Raw genomic sequence first — 23542 nt, 5'->3', positions numbered from 1 at the left:
GATGGGAATATTCAATATATGATATTTAAGCCTGCAGATGGCCCTAAAGCAAGTGGAATTGTAGACGGGAAAGAGGCTATCAAAAATTAGAGGACCCATGATCAGCTAAGTCAGTGGACCAAGGATTGGCGGATGGCTTTCAATTCAGATAAGCGTGAGGTGTTGCATTTTGGGAAGACAAATGAGTTTAGGAGTTCCGCAGTGAATGGTAGGGCCCTGGAATGTGAGGAATACAAGTATGGGATGCCCTTACTGTGTGATGAAGCAGGGGTTTAACATGCTAGCCCTTATCAGTCATGGGACATGATGGTGCAGTTGTGCATGATAAAGGTGAGGCTGCACCCGGAGCGATGTGAACAGCTTTGCTTACTCTGTTACAGGAAAGATGCCATTAAGCAGTGCGGAGAAGATTTATGAAGATGAAGCCAGGGCTTGAGGACTTCATTCCTTGTACATACTCGGATTCTGAAGGGTGACACCAGATGATGTAAACACTCCCAGGGAAAGGGAATCAAAAATCTAGAAGGCATAGGTTTAAGGTGAGAGGAGAAAGACTTGAAAGGCACCCGAGGGAGACCTTCTTCACTCAGAGGGTTGTAGTTATATGAAACAAGCTGCCAGAGAAAGTCTTTGAGGCAGGTACAGTAACAACATTTCAAAGGTGCTTCTCCAAGTACATGAATAGAAAAGGTCTAGAGCAGGGGTTCCCAATCTGGAGTCCATGGACCCTTTCTTTAATGATATTGGTCTATGACATAAAAAAGGTTGGGAGCCCCTGATTTAAAGAGATATAGGACAAACGTTGATAAATGGGGCTAGCTTAGATGAGCTTCATGGGCAGCAAGGACTAGTTAGGCTGAGGGACTCACTTCTGTGCTGTATGACTCTATGAACCACTAGCATTCAACATTTATGTCCTGCTGAAGGGTCTCGGCCCAAAACGTCGACTGTACTTTTTATTTCTATAGATGCTACCTGGCCTGCTGAGTTCCTCCAGCATTTTGTGTGTGTTTCTCGGATTTCCAGCATCTGCAGATCTTGACTTGCTCGATATTTATGTCTGATTGAAACTCAGAGTTGGTACATTAAGCGCACCACACAGTGAAACATCAAAGAAACCACAATCCACTTGAACAATTCAATCAAAGCACCAGATCAGGAAGGTGTAAGTTTCATTTGTTCACATCAACCCACCACCTTACTCACAAGCATAACAACATATATTATTATGCCTACCTTAGTTGAGTTAATCTGAAACCCAAGAATCTACGTGGATCCAAGCCAGAGAAAGTGATCATTGACACAAGCATATTGGATGGTGATGTAACCTAGGTAGGTTGTTCTTCATGAAGAAACAACGTGTGAGAGACCATCATGGTTAATAGTACAGGAACTCATCCTTCTGCTTAATGCATCAATGGTGACCATCAAGGACATCAATTCCATCTTCTGGCTCCTACTCATTGTCTTCTGGATATCAACCATCTCCTAGGTGAGAATATTCCTCCTCTAATCCCCTCTAACATCTTATGTTAACCTGCTGCACACATAACCAAAATACTCCATCCCAGGACACATCCTGACAAGTCTCCTCTGCCCCCTTTCCAGTGCAACCACATCCTTCCTATAGTGACCAAAACAGCACACAGTACTCCTGTAGGGATAATTAATTATTTATATAGTTAATGGTTAATGTTTTTTGTAGTTAATACATAGTAATAATGTACGTAGTCAATGTTTTTTCATAAACTTTCCTGCTCTTAGATTCAATGCTTTGGCCAATAAAATAAAGTATCCAATTCCACTGCCTTCAGGAATCTTAGGACTTTATAATCTTGGTCCCTCTGTACCTCAGTACTTCCCGGGGTCTTGCCATTCACTGTATAAATCTTAGCCTTTTTAGTCCTGGTGCATTACTCCAATTCTTCAGAGCTAATTTCCATCAGCTACAGTGAGCAAACCTATATGAAGAGTGTACGCTGCTAGGAGCTGGACAGAAAAACAGAACTGAATTTCCAAGGTGTCTTTCACAGCCTCAGAATTTCCTGAAGAACTTAACTGTAAGCAGACTTTTGAAGCCGTGTCACTGTTATTCCGAATTCAATCATACAGAATATTCAATTAGTGTTCAATTTCTACATACAGTAGCAAGCTCCCACAATGTGTTAATCATCAGATAACCTGCAGTTAGGTAAATTGTTATATGGATAATCATCATCTGTGACTGGGTTAACTCCAGTACATTTCTGAGGAGCAGTAGCCCAAATCATTGACATTCACCCAAGAATATTCAGGGTGAGCGTTGCTAACATAACAAATGCAGCTTGGTGCAGGCCCTGTGACCTGATGTCGGACTTGTAGCACAGTACGACCTCCTAAAACACAACCTTCTAGAGTGCAGCTTAAAGCATTCTGACGCAGACTTAAGAATGTGACTGAGTCATAGCAAAAGAACAAAAAGGTCTTGGTAAACAATAAATTATTTTCTGAGCTGCGGTCAATGACATGGGAAACAAGGCAACTCAATTCATTTAGCAAACTCCCACAATCTAAAGCGCAGTCTGTGTCCTGTATTGAAGACGGACTACAGTCAGAGACAACAGGGTGCAGTAGGATTTTTTAGGTCTGACTGTAAAGATAAAACATGACCCACATTGTAGGCTTCTTGAAGCATGTCTTCTCAGGCAGTACAGCACTGAGGTCCTGTCTTGAGTTGTCAGACGAACTTCTGTTCAAAGCTTGCCTATGTTATAACGAAGACACAATCTAACTGGGAAGTTCATAATTTGCCTTTGTCGAGGACAGTAGTGGGCAGACGGGATCTAGTTGATTACTCTGCTGAAGGGAATTAGCACTTAATCCTGATCTTGGTCATCTAGGTCAATTTCAACTCAAGAGCAGTCAGATAAAATACTTATAACCCATTTACCTAACAAGAAGCACGACTTTAACACCCATACAATACATCCAGCCATCGTCCTTATCCTAAAGATGTAGATGCATTATAAAGTATCATCATACAGAGATTCAGCCTCCCTGCTTGATGGTTTTTCTCAACAAGGCTCACAGCAGACCCTGTCCTCTCCCAACACTTTCCCCACTCCAATGCAGTTTTCACTTATTCAGTAGTCAGCTCTGCCAACCTCAAGCACCGACTCATCATCCAGGCTCAGCCACAGACACAACCACAAATTTATTCTTTCACATCTTTGTGACTACCAGGTCGATGCAAGCAAACTTTCATTCTCCAACACCCACTCTTAGTGTTAGTTCAGCTCAAAGTAAAAAAGGGGCAGGGAGTGAGAGGGGCAGAAAAGTTCTAGATGGAGGAATTGGGCGGCAGTTGGCTTGTACAGGGCGAAAGAGGAGGGATGTGACTAGTTAGGTTTGAGCTGAAGCCTGGTACCTGTTCAGGAAGACCTGTACTAATTGCACAGTTATAGAGAAAGCAGACTCATTAAAAGTTTGTTTGGATCATGCTGCTCCACCACAGAGGCACTTCAAGACCACAGTGACGATTTTTTTTTTGCCAAGATTTCAAAAGAATAATGTCACCTGATGCAGAAAACAATAGAATTTCCAGTGATTTATAGAAACTGAAAACTATCACAATTGAATTTTTGATCATGTTAAGTAGTGTAAAGCGGCCTAATTTCTAAGCCAGAGCAATTATCTCAATATACAGTACTGTTCAGAGTTCTTAGGTACTTACAGTATATAGAGCTAGGGTGCCTAACATTTTTGCACAGTATTTATCAATGTGGAGCGGAGAGCGAGTTTGCAAATCTGGCAGGAGCAAAGTGTGTTGGGAAAGGTGAGGGTGGAACACAGCGGGAGGGGTGTGGGTCAGGTGACAGAGAAGGAGTACCAGGGGTGTTGGGGCCATGGGTGCAGATACACCCAGCCTTGAGACACCAGACAAGGTCATTTGAAGGTCATTTAGTTAATTAATCATTACAGTGTGTCCCTCTGGTGCTACCTGCTCCCTCCACTCTCCCTTCCCCCTTTCCCAACCATATATGTGCCTGAGACTTCTGCACAATACTGTATGAGTGATGAAGCACTCCCATGGTTGTGACAGCACAGCTTAGATGACGAATCATAGAATCATAAATTAACGTAGTATGGAAGGAATCCCTTCGGCCCATCGTATCCATGCCACCCACCAAGCTGCTCTGACATGCCCATGTTTGGCCCATAACCCTCCAAGCTTCGAGCAAAGTTAGAGGTGGAGGGGTATGCTTCTTAAACAACATCTCATGGCTCCCAGGTACGATGATCCTGGCCTGCTCTTGCTCACCTGGCTTGGAATATCTAACAGTGAAATGTCACTTGTACTACCTGCTATGGGAGATCACTTCAGCTACCCTGACGGTAGCCGACATGTCACCTCAGGCAGGTATCAAGCCTGCACTCAATGAACCCCTACTCCATGGGCAACGGCCTTGGAACGGGATACCCTGAGGTCTTTTTATCATTTCTGATGACATCAAACAGGCCATCTTCAAGAGTGTCACCAAAATACTACCAACACCTCTCCTGTCCCACCAATGGTTCTGGACCATTGCTATACAAATTACTTAGCAACAGCCACCATCCCGCCATGCACTTTGTTACATCAGACGACAGGCTGTGCTCCTTCCCCCTGCATACAAACAGAAGGGGAAACATGAGCATCCAGTACAGAGAGCCGTACAGTGCTGGTCTGAGGAGATAAAGAAACTTGGAGTTGGTCCATATTCAAAGACACTGCAGCCAGCTTTCATGAGTTTGTCACCACTATCAGCAATTATGTCAAGGACTGTGTACCAAAGAGGACAAGCCAGGTGTTCCCAAACTAGAAACCATGGATGAACTAGGACATCCACTCCCTACTACATCTGCAACATTCAAATCAAGTAACCTTGACCTTCACAAGAAATTGAATTACAACCTTCGTAAAACTATCAGTCAACACACATCAAAGTTGCTGGTGAACGCAGCAGGCCAGGCAGCATCTGTAGTCCAAAATCAAGTGTCAAACCAGTTATCTGTTGTGGCAGGGCTTAGTGCTATAACATGTTGCAAAGCAAGTCAGGCAGCATTGCTGACAACAGCACATCCTTACCCAACAAGCTTAACACCTTTGTGCATACTTAACTCAGAAGGGATTTGAACGTCACCACCCACTACTCCCTTTGTAACTGGATCAAGCAACACACATCTGCATATCTGCAGAATTCCTGTTGTTTTTGTAACTGGATCGTTGACTTTCTGCCCGGCTCTGGACATCAGAGCGAACTTTGACAACCTGATGTTATATTTTTGTCTGTGCCAGCTGCCTTGACCTCAGTGAGGTTGTCTGTGTCAGACATGACAAGGCCAAGTGTTCATAAACACTGCAAACTGTGCACTGCACCAGCCACCTTATACTGAGCATCTACACAAGCGACACAACAGAAGCTCGGACAACTAGGATCAAAAGCACTAGCGTTTGGGGATCAATGACTGAGAAGACAAGGAACCAATAGCAATCCAAGAACATGTACACTGAGGTTACAGGCACTGCTTTCAATTTTCAGAAATATCACTCTGCAAACTGATACCAAATTCATTAATGGGACAGATGTCACTGAGGGTGAGCTTATAATGTCACAGGGAAGCACCAGAATACTCCCTACCATGGTCAGAGTAATGGCTAAGTCACGGTCTGAGAAATGGCCAGGTCACTCCCAGTCCTGGTCCAGGGAATGGCCAGGCCACTTCTGTTCGTGGTCTAGGGAACAGACTTCGCTCTCAGTCGCAGTCCAGGGAATGGCCGGGTCCCTCCTGGTCATGACACAGGGGGCGGCCAGGTCCCTCCCAGATAGAGTGGGAAACAGCTGTGTCACTCCTGGTAATAGTCTGGTTACCCCTAGTCATGGTTCAGAGAATATCCTCCCCTTTTATGGCTTCGAACCTCTCTCTCAAATCTTCCCTTAACCTTCTACTCTAACTGTCTCTTATTTCAGCATTTAACTTTGCCCATCAGCTAACAAATATTGTTCTCACTCATATGTTTGTGGCCATATTTGGCTAGTTTAAATCCACTGCAAACACTGAACTACTTACCTGGCACATGAATTCCACCGGGTTGATGGCATTTTTCAAGAGATTTTCAATTTCTTCCATGTCAGTGTAGTAGATTAAAGATGCTGAACATATTTTCAAATCTCCAGAGTAGACAGTGAGTGAAACCATGCCAGGTGACATATCTGCCCAACATGAAGAGAAGTTACATTTCTATAAAGAAAGATCCAATCATCTTTCCCAGTGCATGGGAATGGTACTCATTTTAACAAATCATTTTATGGTGGAATAGCTATTTTAGAGTTTGTTGTTGAAATGTTGCTTGATGTAACAAATATTTTGTTCTTTTCTACCCTTGTGTGCAGGAAATTATATTAAACAATCTCAAACCTTGAAGGTATAATTCCACCTTATATATTTGGAAATCATTTTGGGGATGAGGGGTTTATATGTTGTGATAAGTGACTAAGTCTTTAAAAATGTTACCTCAGGAACAACATGTCAAAAGTATCATCAGGCACAAGACCAAGGTCATGGGTGAATGAAGCAAAGACTTCAATAACTATTTATCTAATTACCTCTGATAACTAAGGCAACAATAATGGTAGCGCAGAATCAACTGACAGATGTAAATTGTAATGTATCACACAAAGTACAGTCACAACTCTAGATGTCACTGGGGCCCAAAATCCAAATAAGATCCAGGTGGTGTATAATCTGAGGGAGTGAACAAACAGGGTACTAGACCCACATGGATGAATCTTTTGGCTCCTGTGAGATGTTGGGAAGCCAATGGGCTGGAGAACAAACTCAAGGCCTCTTTGTTTAACATCCGTAACTTATGAGAGTCAGTTAGTGGACGAGCAAGGAAAAGCCAGCTACACAATTTCCTCACAGCAAACAATTTTCTGTTGTGCGAGATGGTGGCTGTGAGAAGTTGAAGTTCATGAATTTGTAACAATTTACTCAAGACTAAATTTCAGAAATGTTTTTTTTCTAACATGGTGCTCGTGCGTAGGCTGGTACAGTGATCAGCTGGGAAGTGGTGGGCTGCAATGCTTGTTTCTGTTCTGCAGTGCTCTACAGCTCTGTAACAATCTCCTCCATCATGAATAATTCACTGAAAACAGTCCCATAATTTGCTTTGGCAGGACTTGAGCCCACATCTGCTGGGTATTTAATGTCACAGTCAGGGCCCACATAAACCATGGGTTACTTCATTTATTTTCAGGCTTATATTCCTGAATGTTAAATAACAGAAAACAAGATTCAGAAAAGAGATGTTAACAATAGCCAGCACAAGTTCAAGATTTATTGAAAATGCGTTGCAGACATCTCTGCTGCTGTAGTGGTGATACACTTGTGTATTAAGGTTTTAGCATTATTCCTGTCAGTAATAATGCATCAAAAGGTGAAGGAGGAATTGTGCAAATTATTGGCTTCAAGATGAGAAATAAAACCGAATGCGAACATAAGCTCAGACCGCACTTGGCCATTTTTGGGCTTTTGCTCCCAAACCTGATCCGTACCTGGTGCATCCGCCGTCAGGGTGTACTCATTGACAAATAACGCAGGGACCCGGACTGACATCTTCTTACCCATCGCAAAGTCCATTTCATTTTTTACTTTGCTGTCCAGTTTAACCTTTAGAATAACAAAAACCGGCTGTGGAACCTGAAAATTAAACATAACATTATGGGCATCGTGACCATGCCAATGAATTTCCAAAATGTTGCTCTCTTTGCTGAGGATAACTAGAATGTGTGGCCCCAGTTATTTCACGAGGCAGAATGCCCAGTAACACTTTACGAGGGGTGATTGATAAGCTCGTGGCCTAAGGTAGAAAGAGTCAATTTTAGAAAACCGTCAACCGTCTCGACTTCACCGTACCTTGTTCCCATTCCAACCTTACTCTTTCCGAATGCTCTGCTCTCCACTCCCTCCGCACTAATCCGAACCTAACTATTAAACCCGCCGATAAGGGGGGTGCTGTTGTAGTCTGGCGTACTGACCTCTACCTTGCTGAGGCACAGCGACAACTCGCGGATACCTCCTCTTATTTACCCCTCGATCGTGACTCCACTAAGGAGCACCAGGCCATTGTCTCCCACACCATCACCAACTTTATCCGCTCAGGGGATCTCCCATCCACTGCTACCAACCTTATAGTTCCCACACCCCGCACTTCCCGTTTCTACCTCCTACCCAAGATCCACAAATCTGCCTGTCCTGGCAGACCTATTGTCTCAGCTTGCTCCTGCCCCACCGAACTCATTTCTGCATACCTCAACACGATTTTATCCCCCCCCTTGTTCAATCCCTTCCTACCTATGTTCGTGACACTTCTCATGCTCTTAGACTTTTCGATGATTTTAAGTTCCCTGGCCCCCACCGCTTTATTTTCACCATGGATGTCCAGTCCCTATATACTTCCATCCCCCTTCAGGAAGGTCTCAAAGCTCTCCGCTTCTTTTTAGATTCCAGACCTAATCAGTTCCCCTCTACCACCACTCTTCTACGTCTAGCGGAATTAGTCCTTACTCTTAATAATTTCTCCTTTGGCTCCTCCCACTTCCTCCAAACTAAAGGTGTAGCTATGGGCACCATACGGGTCCTAGCTATGCCTGCCTTTTTGTTGGCTTTGTGGAACAATCTATGTTCCAAACCTATTCTGGTATCTGTCCCCCACTTTTCCTTCGCTACATCGACGACTGCATTGGCGCTGCTTCCTGCACGCATGCTGAGCTCGTTGACTTTATTAACTTTGCCTCCAACTTTCACCCTGCCCTCAAGTTTACCTGGTCCATATCCGACACCTCCCTCCCCTTTCTAGATCTTTCTGTCTCTATCCCTGGAGACAGCTTATCCACTGATGTCTACTATAAGCCCACTGACTCTCACAGCTACCTGGACTATTCCTCTTCTCACCCTGTCCTTTGCAAAAATGCCATCCCCTTCTCGCAATTCCTCCATTTCCGCCGCATCTGCTCTCAGGATGAGGCTTTTCATTCCAGGACGAGGGAGATGTCCTCCTTTTTTAAAGAAAGGGGCTTCCCTTCCTCCACCATCAACTCTGCTCTCAAATGCACCTACCCCATTTCACGCACATCTGCTCTCACTCCATCCACCTACCACCCCACTAGGAATAGGGTTCCCCTGGTCCTCACCTACCACCCCACCAGCCTCCAGGTCCAACATATTATTCTCCGTAACTTCCGCCACCTCCAACGGGATCCCACCACTAAGCACATCTTTCCCTCCCCCCCCCCCGCTTTCCACAGGGATCGCTCCCTACGCGACTCCCTTGTCCATTCGTGCCCCCATCCCTCCCCACTGATCTCCCTCCTGGCACTTATCCTTGTAAGCGGAACAAGTGCTACACATGCCCTTACACTTCCTCCCTTACCACCATTCAGGGCCACAGACAGTCCTTCCAGGTGAGGCGACACTTCACCTGTGAGTCGGCTGGGGTGATATACTGCGTCCCGACGTGGCCTTCTATATATTGGCGAGACCCGACGCAGACTGGGAGACCGTTTTGCTGAACACCTATGCTCTGTCCGCCAGAGAAAGCAGCATCTCCCAGTGGCCACATATTTTAATTCCACATCCCACTCCCATTCTGACATGTCTATCCACAGCCTCCTCTACCGTAAAGATGAAGCCAAACTCAGGTTGGAGGAACAACACCTTATATTCCGCCTGGGTAGCCTCCAACCTGATGCCATGAACATTGACTTCGCTAACTTCCGCTAATGCCCCACCTCCCCCTCGTACCCCATCCGTTATTTATTTTTATACACACATTCTTTCTCTCACTCTCCTTTTTCTCCCTCTGTCCCTCTGACTATACCCCTTGCCCATCCTCTGGCCCCCCCCTTCCTTCTCCCTGGGCCTCCTGTCCCATGATCCCCTCATATCCCCTTTGCCAATCACCTGTCCACCTCTTGGCTCCATCCCTCCCCCTCCTGTCTTCTCCTATCACTTTGGATCTCCCCCTCCCCCTCCCACTTTCAAATCTCTTACTAACTGTTCCTTCAGTTAGTCCTGATGAAGGGTCTCGGCCTGAAATGTTGACTGTACCTCTTCCTAGAGATGCTGCCTGGCCTGCTGCGTTCGCCAGCAATTTTGATGTGTGTTGTTTAGAAAACCTAGCACATTTATATTTCAACATAGTCCCCTCCAGCATTTACACACTTAGTCCAGCGGTCGTGGAGCATACGGATCTTGGACCTCCAGAAAGTGTCCACAGCATGGGTGATTGATAAGTTCCTGGCCTAAGGTAGAAGGAGATGAGTTATACAGCTCTCGTTACATGCACATGCAGTTCAACTTTTGAGTGATTTTGCAGAAAGTTTGAAGTTAATAACTCATCAGGGGTGATTGATATGTTCGTGGCCTGAGGTAGAAGGAGATGAGTTATTAACTTCAAACTTTCTGCATAATCACTCAAAGAGTTGAGCTGTACGTGCATGTAACGAGAGCTGTATAACTCATCTCCTTCTACCTTAGGCCACAAACTTATCAATTACCCATCTCTGGACACTTTCTGGAGGTCCAAGATCTGTATGCTCCACGACCGCTGGACTAAGTGTGTCAATATAGAGGGGACTATGTTTAAAAATAAATATGCTAGGTTTTCTAAAATTGACTCCTTCTATCTTAGGTCACGAACTTATCAATCATCCCCCGTACAAATGGCCCGTAGTCAGTGAAACCATTGCTCATCCTTTATCTTACTCTTCCTCTCTCTCACATTCTAAACTCCTCAATTCTTTTTACATCTAAAAATCTATCACCGATTTGAACAGAATCACTGACTGGACTTCTACACCATTCCAGATTCATTACCGTTTGACTGACTCCTACCTCCAGCCAGGGGTAATATTATTCCTGCCAACACCCACCCTGTCAAAACCCATAAGATAACTTTAAGGTTCAATGACATCACTTCTTTTCAGCTCAGGATACAGTGTTAGATAAACCCGTTTCACCCAAACAAACCCACAAAGTTGTACACCACCCCTGCTCCACTTCCCAATTCCCTTCTTCACCCTCCATCACCCACAGCACCCCAATGTAACTCCTGCTCACTCACTTCCCCACCACCTCTGTACCCTCGTTACTCACTCCTTAACGTCACTTCTCCTCAGCCACACTCCCCATCACCCTCAACATTCAGTTCCTCTTCCTCACCTATTCCCTCACTCTTTCCTTCCCCCCCACCACTCTGTTCATCCGCCACCAACATTCTTTTCTCAATCTCTTCTTCCTCTGATGAACTCTCTGAAATCTCACTCCTCCTCCTCATCCAACTTCTGCTATCACACCCCTCCTCCTTCTGCTCTCTGGTTCGTGGTGTGTGCAGATTCCTACTGTGCCCAGTTGCCCCAGGTGAGCAGTCGGTCGCGTTTTCCCTCGGCTGAGACTGTCAACACGTGCGCCTCAGTGACCTACCCCACACTGGATCCTCTCTGGTAAAACCTTCACCATGTTTTCAAGATGTTCTGCAGTAGATGACAAATGTGGAGCCTCTGTTGATCTTGCCAAATTCCCCTGCACTTCGAATTTATAATCTCCTTCTGATTCAGTTGTATCAAGGCCAGAGTCTCTGCTGTTGCCTGGGAAGTTAGAAAATCCACGTGTTAACTTGCTTTCGAAATCGGCACAATCATTGCAACAAATGATGAAGACATTGTCCACATCAAAACTGTAAACCGGCACACACAACCAACCCACATGCAAATAAGATTCATGCTTTGACCTCCCACACAATTCCAGTGAAGCCCAAAGTCTGCCCGAAAAACAGCACGCCACCTTCCTCTGGCCATTTTACTGCTTTAGGACTCAATGTTGAGTTCGACTATTTCATCAGATAAGCAGCCTTCGTTGTTTGTGTCAGAACAGTCTAGTCCTGATGGAAGGTGATCCAAAGTATTCACACTGCTTGTTTCTCCACCGGTGTTACCCCACTTGCTGAGTACTTCGAACATTCCAACTCTCCCTTATTTCATATGTTTCAGTTTTTGATATCAATATTGGAATATTGAGATCTGAATAATCAGTTCAAGTTATTCAAGTAACTGCAGCATTCTACATCACAGAGTTCTATTGTGATTCTGGAACTCCACAGATGCTGCCCGACCAGCTGAATCCTTCCACCATCCTGTTTTCTCTTTCCAGATTACAGCGTTTACACGTCTCTGGTATTGGTTGCTTTAGTATACTCTGTTTACACACCTGCCGACAGATCAGCTCCGACGAAGAAGCATTTGTCACCCCCTCTCGGATGACACCAACAGAACTTATAATGCCCAGACATTCCTATCAGAGAAGTTCCTGTTTCCCTCTTCTTTCCTCCCTCTCCTTCTCTGACAGTTAAAGTACATCCAATTTCCCACTTTCTCATTTCTGATTTAAAAGTCATCTACCTGAAACGATATCTCTGTTTCTCCCACACAGACACTGCCTGACCTGAATGTTTCCAGTATTGCCAGCTCTTAATTCAGACATCCAGCAGTTTTCTTGATTTTCAATAACAAACAGGAAGAGTGTCCTTCCATCTGAATATCAGGGCCGTCTTTATAAATAGAGGTAACAGTATAGTCGATTCAGCATAACATGCATCAGGAGATCGTTAATGGTCTTTGCTCGCGAGTCGTTAAAGTTAAATAAACCCGAAAACACTTTCAGAATCTGTTTGCAGTGGCAGTTCCCCATTTTCGCAATAAGCGAATCTACAAGACAGAAGTTTTCCACTTTTCATTTTCCCATCATTACGAATAGTTCCAGAATTACATGCATTTTTTTTAAACAGCTTTGCACGTGCCTGAAACTAGAGACAAGAGATTGGATGGCATCTTATTGGGGGGGGTGGGGGGGGGGAAACAGCCAGAGGAACAGGGTGGTGAGGGTCTTTCTGAGTTAGGGCTCAATACCAAGACCAAGGAAATGGTTATCAACTTCAAGAGAACTCGCAGCGCTCACATTCCTCTTTACATCAGCGGCACAGCAGTGGAAACTGCGAGCTCTTTCAGACTTTTGGGAGTGCGCATCTCGCACAAACCCTCAAGGTCTCAGAACACATTCTACACAGTCAGGAAAGCTCACCAATGCCTCTGCTTTCTGAGGAGGCAGAAGAGACCTCGACAACGCACATTCAAACTCATGTCATTTGGCAGATTGCAGCAGACAGCATCACTGCATGGTATGCAAACTGCACTATGGCAGACAGTAAGGCTCTACAATGGGAGGTTAAAACTGCCCAGTGCCTAACCAGCACTAGCCTACCCACCATCAAGGACATACAGACATAAAGTTGCCGGAAAAGGGCTAGTAACATCATAAAGGATTCCACCCACCCTGCCTAGGGCTGCTTGTCCCACTGCCATCAGGAAGAAGGCTACGCAGTATCCATGTCAAGACGACCGGACTCACAGAAGTGAATCTAATCAACAACCCCACCACCATCAATACCTCTACGGACTCTCCTGTGCCTAGTGCCACATACATTCAATTGATGTATATAAACTATCTTATGCATTTATATTTATTATGTTTTTATTATTGTGTTCTTTATCTCATTCTGTTTGCTTTTGTGCTGCATCAGATCTGGAGAAACAATTGTTTCATTCACCTTTACTCTTGTGTACATCAAATAATCTTGTACATGTTACATGTTAAAGAGATCGTTTTTTGTTGAGTAGATCACATGAAGCAATGTGAACAATAAAGTTCACAGGGACGTACAGTCGTGCAAGACCCGAAAATGCTTGTTCTCCAGCCGCTGACCTGTCTTACCTTGTCCAATGGATTTTAAGTATTTCTGTTCTGAAAATACCTTAAAGCAGATTTACAATGAGGCATTTGGGAAGGGAGACTACAGCGATGTGTTTAATCCCAAACGGCTGATTAAAAACCAAACTACTGAGCCGTACGCTGCTCTGTGTTACTCATTTCCGGGACTAGAGCTGCAGCTATTTTACAGAAGCTGGACACGATCTGTTATGTCCCCTAGTGTGGTACACAACAGCGTTCCAGGTATATTAAAGCTGGGGATCAAAATAGTAACCAAACAGGAACGAACGATGGCTTATATTTCTCATTAATTTCTTTGAAGAGACTACTGATTCTTCCACCTGCCTGAGTTTGGTGGATATCTTCTCTGGTTCCTTCCTCCCACCCATAACTGACTGAGCAGCAAAGGACTCCTTCAATGGTTCAATATGGGCACCTTTGGAATATGCTGCAGTGCCAGAGAGTTAACAGCAACAGATGTACTGTCATCGTTCTCCGTGTTCACTTGGTCAAGAGATCCAAGTCACAGAGTCAGACAGCACAGAAACAGGCCCTTTGGTGCACAGAATCCACTCAGGAATCAAGCACTCAATTCCCACACTCAGTTTCCTCTTCCTGTATTTCCAGTATTTACACCACTTTCCTATGCACCAGGAGTGATTAAGTAGTCAACTAACTGACCAACCTGCATGTCTTTGGAATGTGGGAGGAAACCAGAGCACCCTGAGGAAATCCACACGGTCACAGGGAGAACAAGTCTGTGTGAGACAGCACTGGAGGTCAAGATTAAAATGTCATCTAGAAATGCAGTAATTAACCAGAAAGTGTCATAGAATACAGATAATTACACTGGGAGGAATGGAGTACAAAACACTGATAGCTTGCTAAAACTATCCAAAACCAAGGTTAGACCTGGCCTGGAGCTCTATGTGCGGAACTGGTCACTGTAAATTAGTGGGTTCATTGCACCAATTGGCCTGGAGCAAGTGAGGCAAAATGAGGGTTCTCCACATAATACCAAGCCTTCAAAGGTTTAATTATAAGGAGAAATTGCAGGAACACAGAGTGAGGAGGTACAGATGAGTTGAATGATGTTTTCAAGATATTGAAGGGTATTCAGAAGTATATAGGATCTATTTCTGCTGTTTGGGCCGTCTGGGTTGAGAAAACAATCTTAACACACCTACAGAGAGGCTGAAAGATAATAACACTTTCAAACTGATGCTAAATTAGATACAAATTTTAAAGCTGAAATTAAATTAAATTATTTTGGTCATGAACTGCTTGAAAAATAGGAAGAAAAAACATAGTTCAATGAAGATTTATACTTGAAGACTATATGACATTCTGCTTATGTCCTGCATTGCTATCTGCATTTTCAGCTCATTCACATGTTGCTATATTCACCCTCATTTCTGAGTAACTAACAAGAAACAAACTTTCAATAATATTATCCAATATTAACGTCATGAAGTTTCCCAAAAAGAGGAAGTAAAATTCACAACTGCACCAGAAAATAATCTGTACGCTCACCTGCATACACCACACACTCACAGAATTCCCTAAAGAGCTTCAGTCTAACTATAAGACCAAAGTTGTCGCTGCTTTTAACTTGAAGAAATTTGCAAATAACCTGCTTACACAGGAATTTCACCACCATGAGTTACATCTGCTGAAACCCCTTCAGTTTGTTGTCGTAGAGCTATCTCCGAAAGATCAGAGATTTAATATGTCAGTTCCAATTGAATTTGAGTTAATGCATGGTGTTCTACTGGAGTGACATTTACTTCATTGTCCAAGATAGATAATCAGCATGGCCCAGCCCAGCACAGTGCGTTTCAGCACCGACAGCCCTACAATTATTGTGATATATGAACAAAGTCATGGAGAGGCACTGAAGTATTTATTCATCACAATCATTCTGGAGGTACTCTGAGTAGAGTCTCCCAAATCCAAAAGTACATCACATTTTTATATTCTTAAGATCAAACGTGACAGTAGCTAATACAATACAATTCAATAGTTACAATAACATTGTTTACTTCAATACTTTGGTTTGACAAATGGTTCCTTTGAGATACATACAGGAAACACATTGCAATTGAGAAGACACCTCTGAAGGTCCTAACACCTTTAGCAGAAACAAATTAATACAAATATTCCAAAAAAAACTTTTGACAACTGTGACGGGGTCCTGAATTACCCCTATGAACTGTGCTTTTGAAAAGAGAGACAGTGAGTTGTGGAACACAGACACCTTGTTAAAAAGAGAGAAAAAGAAAGAGAGAGGTGAAGACTGCTCACAGTTTGTTTACACTTTTGCAAGGATACTGGCAGTTTCCAAGTTTTCACAGAGAGAGAAGGGAGGAGCTGCTTGATGGACAGCTGGTGTTCAGCACGGTGAGATAAATAGGTCAGCTGTTAGACCTACAGACACATGGTTTTGGACACTAAATGAGCTTTGTTGTGCCCACAGAAAAGGTGGATTTTGGAGGATCGGTCAGGCGGATCAATCAGTGGCTCTCGCAGTGTGAAAACAGTGTGACCAGTGGGGAGTTATGCATGTCCGAACCTCGCCTGGGTTGATAATCCCACCACGGAAGAACGGTCCCCTTTGTTGTGGTCACAGTCGGTGACTTCTAAAGTATTTTGGAGGACAACGGGAAGATCGGTGGCGTCAGCTCACCTGAAGGCTCAAATCTCTCCCTCTCTCTCTCCATCACTACTGAACTCAATACCACAAACTGAACTGAACTTTACTCATCATCGTAAGACTATCTATTTACCCTAGACTTGAAGGAGCTTGGTTTTCATATATTTCCACATAAATATATATAATCATTGCTAACCTGTTTGATATATCTGTACTTATTACTGTATTGCATAGTTACTAACAAATACCATTAGTTAATAGCAATACTGGACTCCAAAGTATTTTCCATTTCTGATGGTTCTTTAACCTGTCACGGGGTACATGACACAACAAAGAGTGAGACACCCAAAATTAATGTTGTCAGGGCTGTCTCTGAGGACACAAATATGATAAGCTCACAAAAACTATTGATGGCCTATATCTGTGACCACGTTTAATATACTAAATGACAACATCTGTCTGGCCTGCCAGCTTGAACTCAGTCACAATGGTGCAAATAAATTAGCCATGTTGCCTGCTTTGATGCAAGCCAACTAACACAACCCTGTTGTCTTAACGTTTGACTGTAACATAGAAACATAGAAAATAGGTGCAGGAGTAGGCCATTCGGCCCTTCGAGCCTGCACCGCCATTCAGTATGATCATGGCTGATCATCCAACTCAGAACCCTGTACCTACCTTCTCTCCATACCCTCTGATCCCTTTAGCCACAAGGGCCATATCTAACTCCCTCTTAAATATAGCCAGTGAACTGGCCTCGACTGTTTCATGTCGCAGAGAATTCCACAGATTCATCACTCTCTGTGTGAAGAAGTTTTTCCTAATCTCAGTCCTAAAAGGCTTCCCTTTTATCCTCAAACTGTGACCCCTCGTTCTGGACTTCCCCAAAATCAGGAACAATCTTCCTACATCTAGCCTGTCCAATCCCTTTAGAATTTTATACATTTCAATAAGATCCCCCCTCAATCTTCTAAATTCCAGAGAGTATAAGCCTAGTCGATCCAGTCTTTCATCATATGAAAGTCCTGCCATCCCAGGAATCAATCTGGTGAACCTTCTTTGTACTCCATCTATGGCAAGAATGTCTTTCCTCAGATTAGGGGACCAAAACTGCACCCAATACTCCAGATGTGGTCTCACCAAGGCCTTGTACAACTGCAGTAGTACCTCCCTGCTCCTGTACTCGAATCCTCTTGCTATGAATGCCAGCATACCATTCGCCTTTTTCACCACCTGCTGTACCTGCATGCCCACTTTCAATGACTGGTGTACAATGACACCCAGGTCTCGTTGCACCTCCCCTTTTCCTAATCGGCCACCATTCAGATAATAATCTGTTTTCCTGTTCCTGCCACCAAAGTGGATAACCTCACATTTATCCACATTAAATTGCATCTGCCATGAATTTGCCCACTCACCTAACCTATCCAAGTCACCCTGAATCCTCTTAGCATCCTCCTCACAGTTAACACTGCTGCCCAGCTTCGTGTCATCCGCAAATTTGGAGATGCTGCATTTAATTCCCTCGTCTAAGTCATTAATATATATTGTAAACAACTGGGGTCCCAGCACTGAGCCTTGCGGTACCCCACTAGTCACTGCCTGCCATTCTGAAAAGGCCCCGTTTATTCCCACTCTTTGCTTCCTGTCTGCCAACCAATTCTCTATCCACATCAATACCCTACCCCCAACATTGTGTGCTTTAAGCTTGCACACTAATCTCCTGTGTGGGACCTTGTCAAAAGCCTTTTGAAAGTCCAAATATACCACATCCACTGGTTCTCCCCTATCCACTCTACTAGTTACATCCTCAAAAAATTCTATGAGATTCGTCAGACACGATTTTCCTTTCACAAATCTATGCTGACTTTGTCCAATGATTTCACCACTTTCCAAATGTGCTGTTATCACATCCTTGATAACTGACTCTAGCATTTTCTCCACCACTGATGTCAGGCTAACTGGTCTATAATTCCCCGCTTTCTCTCTCCCTCCTTTTTTAAAAAGTGGGGTTACATTAGCCACCCTCCAATCCTCAAGAACTAATCCAGAATCTAAAGAGTTTTGAAAAATTATCACTAATGCATCCACTATTTCTTGGGCTACTTCCTTAAGCAGTCTGGGACGCAGACCATCTGGCCCTGGGGATTTATCTGCCTTTAATCCCTTCAATTTACCTAACACCACTTCCCTACTAACATGTATTTCCCTCAGTTCCTCCATCTCACTAGACCCTCGGTCCCCTACTATTTCCGGAAGATTATTTATGTCCTCCTTAGTGAAGACAGAACCAAAGTAGTTATTCAATTGGTCTGCCATGTCCTTGTTCCTGTTTCTGACTGTAAGGGACCTACATCTGTCTGTCGCATATGCTATCTTAGTCTGTAGGCCAGTTTAACTTCAATTTACTGCTCACAATTTACAATAAAAACTGAAGGCTAATTGCAAACGTCCTGAACTTATTTGCATTTACAGTAAGAACTGAAGATTAGTTCTTGTTTGAATCAATATCTGCTATATCCACCTAATGCCAAAATACTACCCAACCCACTCACAATGGTCTTGACAGCCAGTGAGGCCCTGACTGCAGGCTCAGTACCCACATCAACTGCTACAACGACTGAACATCTTTGACCTTAAAAACAATCCTTGCTCATTGAAAATAAAATATTAAAAGCATTAGAGCCAACAAAAATACTTTTAAAATGATCAGAATAAAATAAAAACGTGCATTCAAAATTAAAATTATTGAAATTATTTTGAAAGAAAAAAAGCACTTTATTTGCAATCCTCCCAGAAGCTTACTCCCCCATTCACTTTGCTGGGATCATTGTACAGGTGCCAGATATAATCTGCTGAATCGTCTTCCAGCCTAAAAGCAGAGACAGGCACTGACACATGAGGCACAGCCGGTTGAGAAGTGGGCAGATGGAATAAAATGTGGGATTATGTGAAGTCACCCACTTTGATTCAGAGAACAGAGAAGGAGAGCAGATAATAACTGGTGAGAGGATGGTTAACATTAATGTCAGTAGCAATGTGAAAGTGCCTGTACACAAAACACTGGTGTACCAAGTGACTGGGAGGACAAATGGTGTGGTAACCTTTACACAGAGGAGTTTGGTTACAGGAGAAAGGAAGTCTTAACAATTGCAATGGGCCTTGGGAAGATTGAAGGTAGAGTACACTGCAGAGCTTTGGTCTCCTTAGTTAAGAAAGGATTAGCTTGCCAGTAAGGAACTGCAAAGAAGATTCAGTAGATTGGCTGACGGTATGGTGAGATCACTGCATCAAGAAAGAACGAATAGACTAGATCCGAGTTCCCTAGAGCTGAGAAGAATGAGGGATTTCAATAATACTTAGAGAAGTGTTGAATAGCTGGACAGTCCAGAGGCATTGAGAATGTTTGCCCTGAGTGAAAGGTCCAGGAATGGGACAAAATTTATGAGTAAGGGTTTGGCCACTTAGGACTGAGGAGAGAAAAGATTTCTTCACTTGGAATGTGGTGAACCTTTATGATGGAGGACTGTGAATGCTCAGATATCACACTCACTGCCACCTGAAGTGCATGGGTCTCTACATATTAAGGGAACCTGAAGATACGGGGATAGTACAGGAAAATGGATTCTGAGAGAACAGATAATCTTGATGAATGGCTTAATAAAATCAAAGGGCTCTTGCTTCTTGTCTTATATATTTATCGTAAAGATAGAAACAGAATAAAAGAACAGGAACAGGCCTTCAAGCTTGCTCCACTATTCAATAGGTTAGTCTTCACTCTCAATACCACAGTCCTGCTCTCTTTTGATGCCCAGGGATGCCACTTGTGGCTAGAAACCTGCCCACCTCATTCTGAAATATATTTAGCCACTTGGCCTCTGTAATTGTCTGAAGTAGAGAACTTAACAAGCTTACCACCATCTGAGTAAAGGTATTTCTCCTCTCCTCAGTCTCAAATGTCTAACCGTTGGCCTAAGACTTTGACATTGGTTCAAGATTCTCCAGCAAAGTGAAACACCTCACCTGTGTCTAGCCTCCTGAAAGCTGTAGGAGTTTTGTACGTTTCACCGAGATTTACTCTTCAGTGAACACAGGTCCCATCAACCCACCATCCTAGCAATCAGTCTGGGAAATCTTTATTGCATCCCTCTTTGCCAGTACATCAGAATCAGGTTGAATATCACTGGCATATGTCATGAAATTTGCTGACTCTGCTGCAGCAGTACTATGCTATACATAAGAACAGAGAGAAAAAAAACTGTGAATTACAGTATTTATAAAATAGTTAAATTAAACAAGTAGTGCAAAAATAGAAATAAAGAAATGGTGAGGTAGTGTTCATGGGTTCAATGCCCATTCAGAAAACAGATGGCAGAGGGGAAGAAGCTGTACTTGAATCATTCAGTGTGTGCCTTCAGGCTTCTGTACCTCCTTCCTGATGATAGCAATGAGAACAAGGCATGACTTAGGTGAAAGGGGTCCTTAACGATGGATGCTGCCTTCTTGAGGTAAGGCTTGATGAAGATATTCTGAATAATATGGAGTCTAGTGCTCATCATGGAGCTGACTAAGTTTACAACTCTCTGCTGTGGAGATTAACACTACCACAATATTCCAGGTGTGGTTTCAGCTGAGTCATTAACATACATTGTGAAGAGCTTGTGCCCATCCACTGATCCTGGTAACCCCCATTAACACCCCTAAAAGATCCCTATATCCCGACTGTTTCCTTATCAACCAGGTTACAACCCATGCTAGAATATCACCACTAATCCCAAGCACCTGAAATTTTCATCACACATTTTTAGTGGGACCTTATCAAGAGAGAAAACTGCAGATCGCACTGGCCCCTACCCTACTGGTTATACAGTCACTACTATGCAGTTAGAGTCTGCTCTATCTCCATCTACAAGTTTGCAGATGATAATACTGTAGTGGGCCAAATCTCAGATAATGATGAGTCAGTGCACAGCAAGGAAATTGAGAGCTCAGTGACATGATGTCAGGACAACAACCTTTCCCTCAATGTCAGCAAAACAAAAGAGGTGGTCATTGCCTTCAGAAAGTGGATGCTGCACATACTCCTGTCTACATCAATGTTGTTGAGGACAAGAGGATTGAGCTTCAAGCTACTAGGAGTGAACATCACCAAATAGCCGGTCGTGGTCCAACTACATGGACTCTGTGGCCAAGAAAGCTCACCAATGCCTCTACTTCCTCAGGAGACTTAAGGAATTTGGCATGTCTTCGTCAACCCATACCAATTTTTAATCATGTACCACAGAAATCATATCCTATCTGGGTGCATTTCGGCTTTTCACGGTAATTGTTCTGTAACTGACCACAAGAAATTGCACAGAGTTGTGGACACAGCTTAGCACACCACGGAACACCAGCCTCACCTCCATGAATTCTGTCGATACCTCTCACTATTGAGTACAGCAGCCAGCATATTCACAGACCCCCCCACCCATCCAGGACATCCACTCTTTCGCCCCCTTCGATTAGGCAGAAGTTAAAGGATCTTGGCCTGAAATGCTAGTTATTTATTCCCCTTCATAGATCCTGCCTGATCTGCAGAGTTTCTCCAGCTTTTTGTGCACTGCAGAAGATAGAAAAGACTGAAAGTGCGAACCCCACTAAGACTATATAATGGTTAAACAAATCACAAACAAGAGAAAATCTGCAGATGCTGGAAATCCGGGCAACATGCACAAAATGCTGGAGGAACTCAGCAGGCCAGGCAGCATCTATGGAAAAAAGTCCATTCGACGTTTCGGGCCAAAACCCTTTGGCAGGACCTTTGAAGGGTTTCAGCCCAAAACATTGACTATGCTTTTTTCCATAGATGTTGCCTGGCCTGCTGAGTTCCTCCAGCATTTTGTGTGTGTTACTATATAATGGTTGCCTAGTATGTTAATATGATCCTGGATCTCACAATCTGCCTTCATATAATCTTGCACTTTATCATTTACCTGCATGACACTTTCTCTGTATCTGTTACACTTTATTCTGCATTTGGTTATTAGTTTACTTTGTTCTACCTCACAGCACTGTGTAATGATTTGATCTGTATGAACAGTATGCAAGACAGTCTTTTTACTGTATCTAAGCAGATGTGACAATAAAATATACCAATTCTTTCTGAAAATTCAAATACACCACATCCATTGGATTTGTGTTACTAGTTACAGCCCTAAGATCTCCAGTAGGCTTATCTAACATGACTTTCCTTTCATAAATCCACACAGACTTTGTCTAATCCTGTTGATACTTCTCAAGTGCCCCGTTATCATGCTGTTTCCCACGGACTCCAATATTGTCCCTCGTGCTGATGTTCAGCTAACCTGTCAGGAACTTCCAGCATTCTTTCTCCTTCTTCTTTAAAATGCTAGATTTACATTTACCCTCCACCATTGAATAGTTTAAAAGTTGTTTATTGCTGACTTACTGCTTCCCAGTCTACCATTGCCGGCTCACAGTTGAAGATTTCCCACTTTCCTTCATTCACATTTGAGACCATGAACTACACCATTTTCTCCAAACAAGCCATCAATGAAGCACACCATAAATGCATTTGCCCAGTCAATATGTAGACTAAAATATTCAGGTTACTGCCAATAACATCATCTTGTAATGTCCCGATCTACAGCTCGACCACAATTCCTGTCTTCGAGCCAACATCTATCCTTTTCATTTTAGCTCCAGCCAAACCATGTAGATTTTCATGTGCAAAGTCATTTCTTTTTGCGACCTTTAGTGCACGACTTAAAACCAGGGCTACTGTTTTTTCTTTTCCATTGCCCCTGTCTCTTCTAAATGTTAGGGATACTGGAATATTTAATTCATATCAGTTTGCAACCACATCTAGGAAATGGCTGGAACATCACAGGCATTTGTTTTTTGCCTTCCGGTAAGATGGCGTTGTATTCGCACACAGCAACCTCTCGGGGGCCAACCAAAGGGGGCATTTTCTTTTTTAAACTAGTTTTTATAAGATTGCAAAACAATTCTACTTCAAGAACTTCTGGTACTGCAGGGCTA

General features: G+C 43.4%; 1 protein-coding gene across 4 annotated transcripts in view; it reads right to left on the bottom strand.

Moving 5' to 3' along the window:
* The window catches only part of pik3ap1 (phosphoinositide-3-kinase adaptor protein 1), a 152825-nt gene that overhangs the window by 70850 nt on the left and 58433 nt on the right, over positions 1-23542 (bottom strand). For all 4 annotated transcript variants that reach the window (XM_063070789.1, XM_063070793.1, XM_063070790.1 and 1 more), the window contains exons 3-5: positions 11506-11669; positions 7578-7722; positions 6091-6233 (exon numbers count right to left, since the gene is read on the bottom strand). In XM_063070789.1, coding sequence (XP_062926859.1) covers positions 6091-6233; positions 7578-7722; positions 11506-11669 — 452 coding nt within the window. The remainder of the gene's footprint in view (positions 1-6090; positions 6234-7577; positions 7723-11505; positions 11670-23542) is intronic.

This window comes from Mobula hypostoma, chromosome 18 (genome assembly GCF_963921235.1).
Source record: "Mobula hypostoma chromosome 18, sMobHyp1.1, whole genome shotgun sequence".
NCBI lineage: Eukaryota > Metazoa > Chordata > Chondrichthyes > Myliobatiformes > Myliobatidae > Mobula > Mobula hypostoma.
The sequence above is the reverse complement of the archived record's forward strand: the minus strand, read 5'-3'. Positions and strand labels throughout refer to the sequence as shown.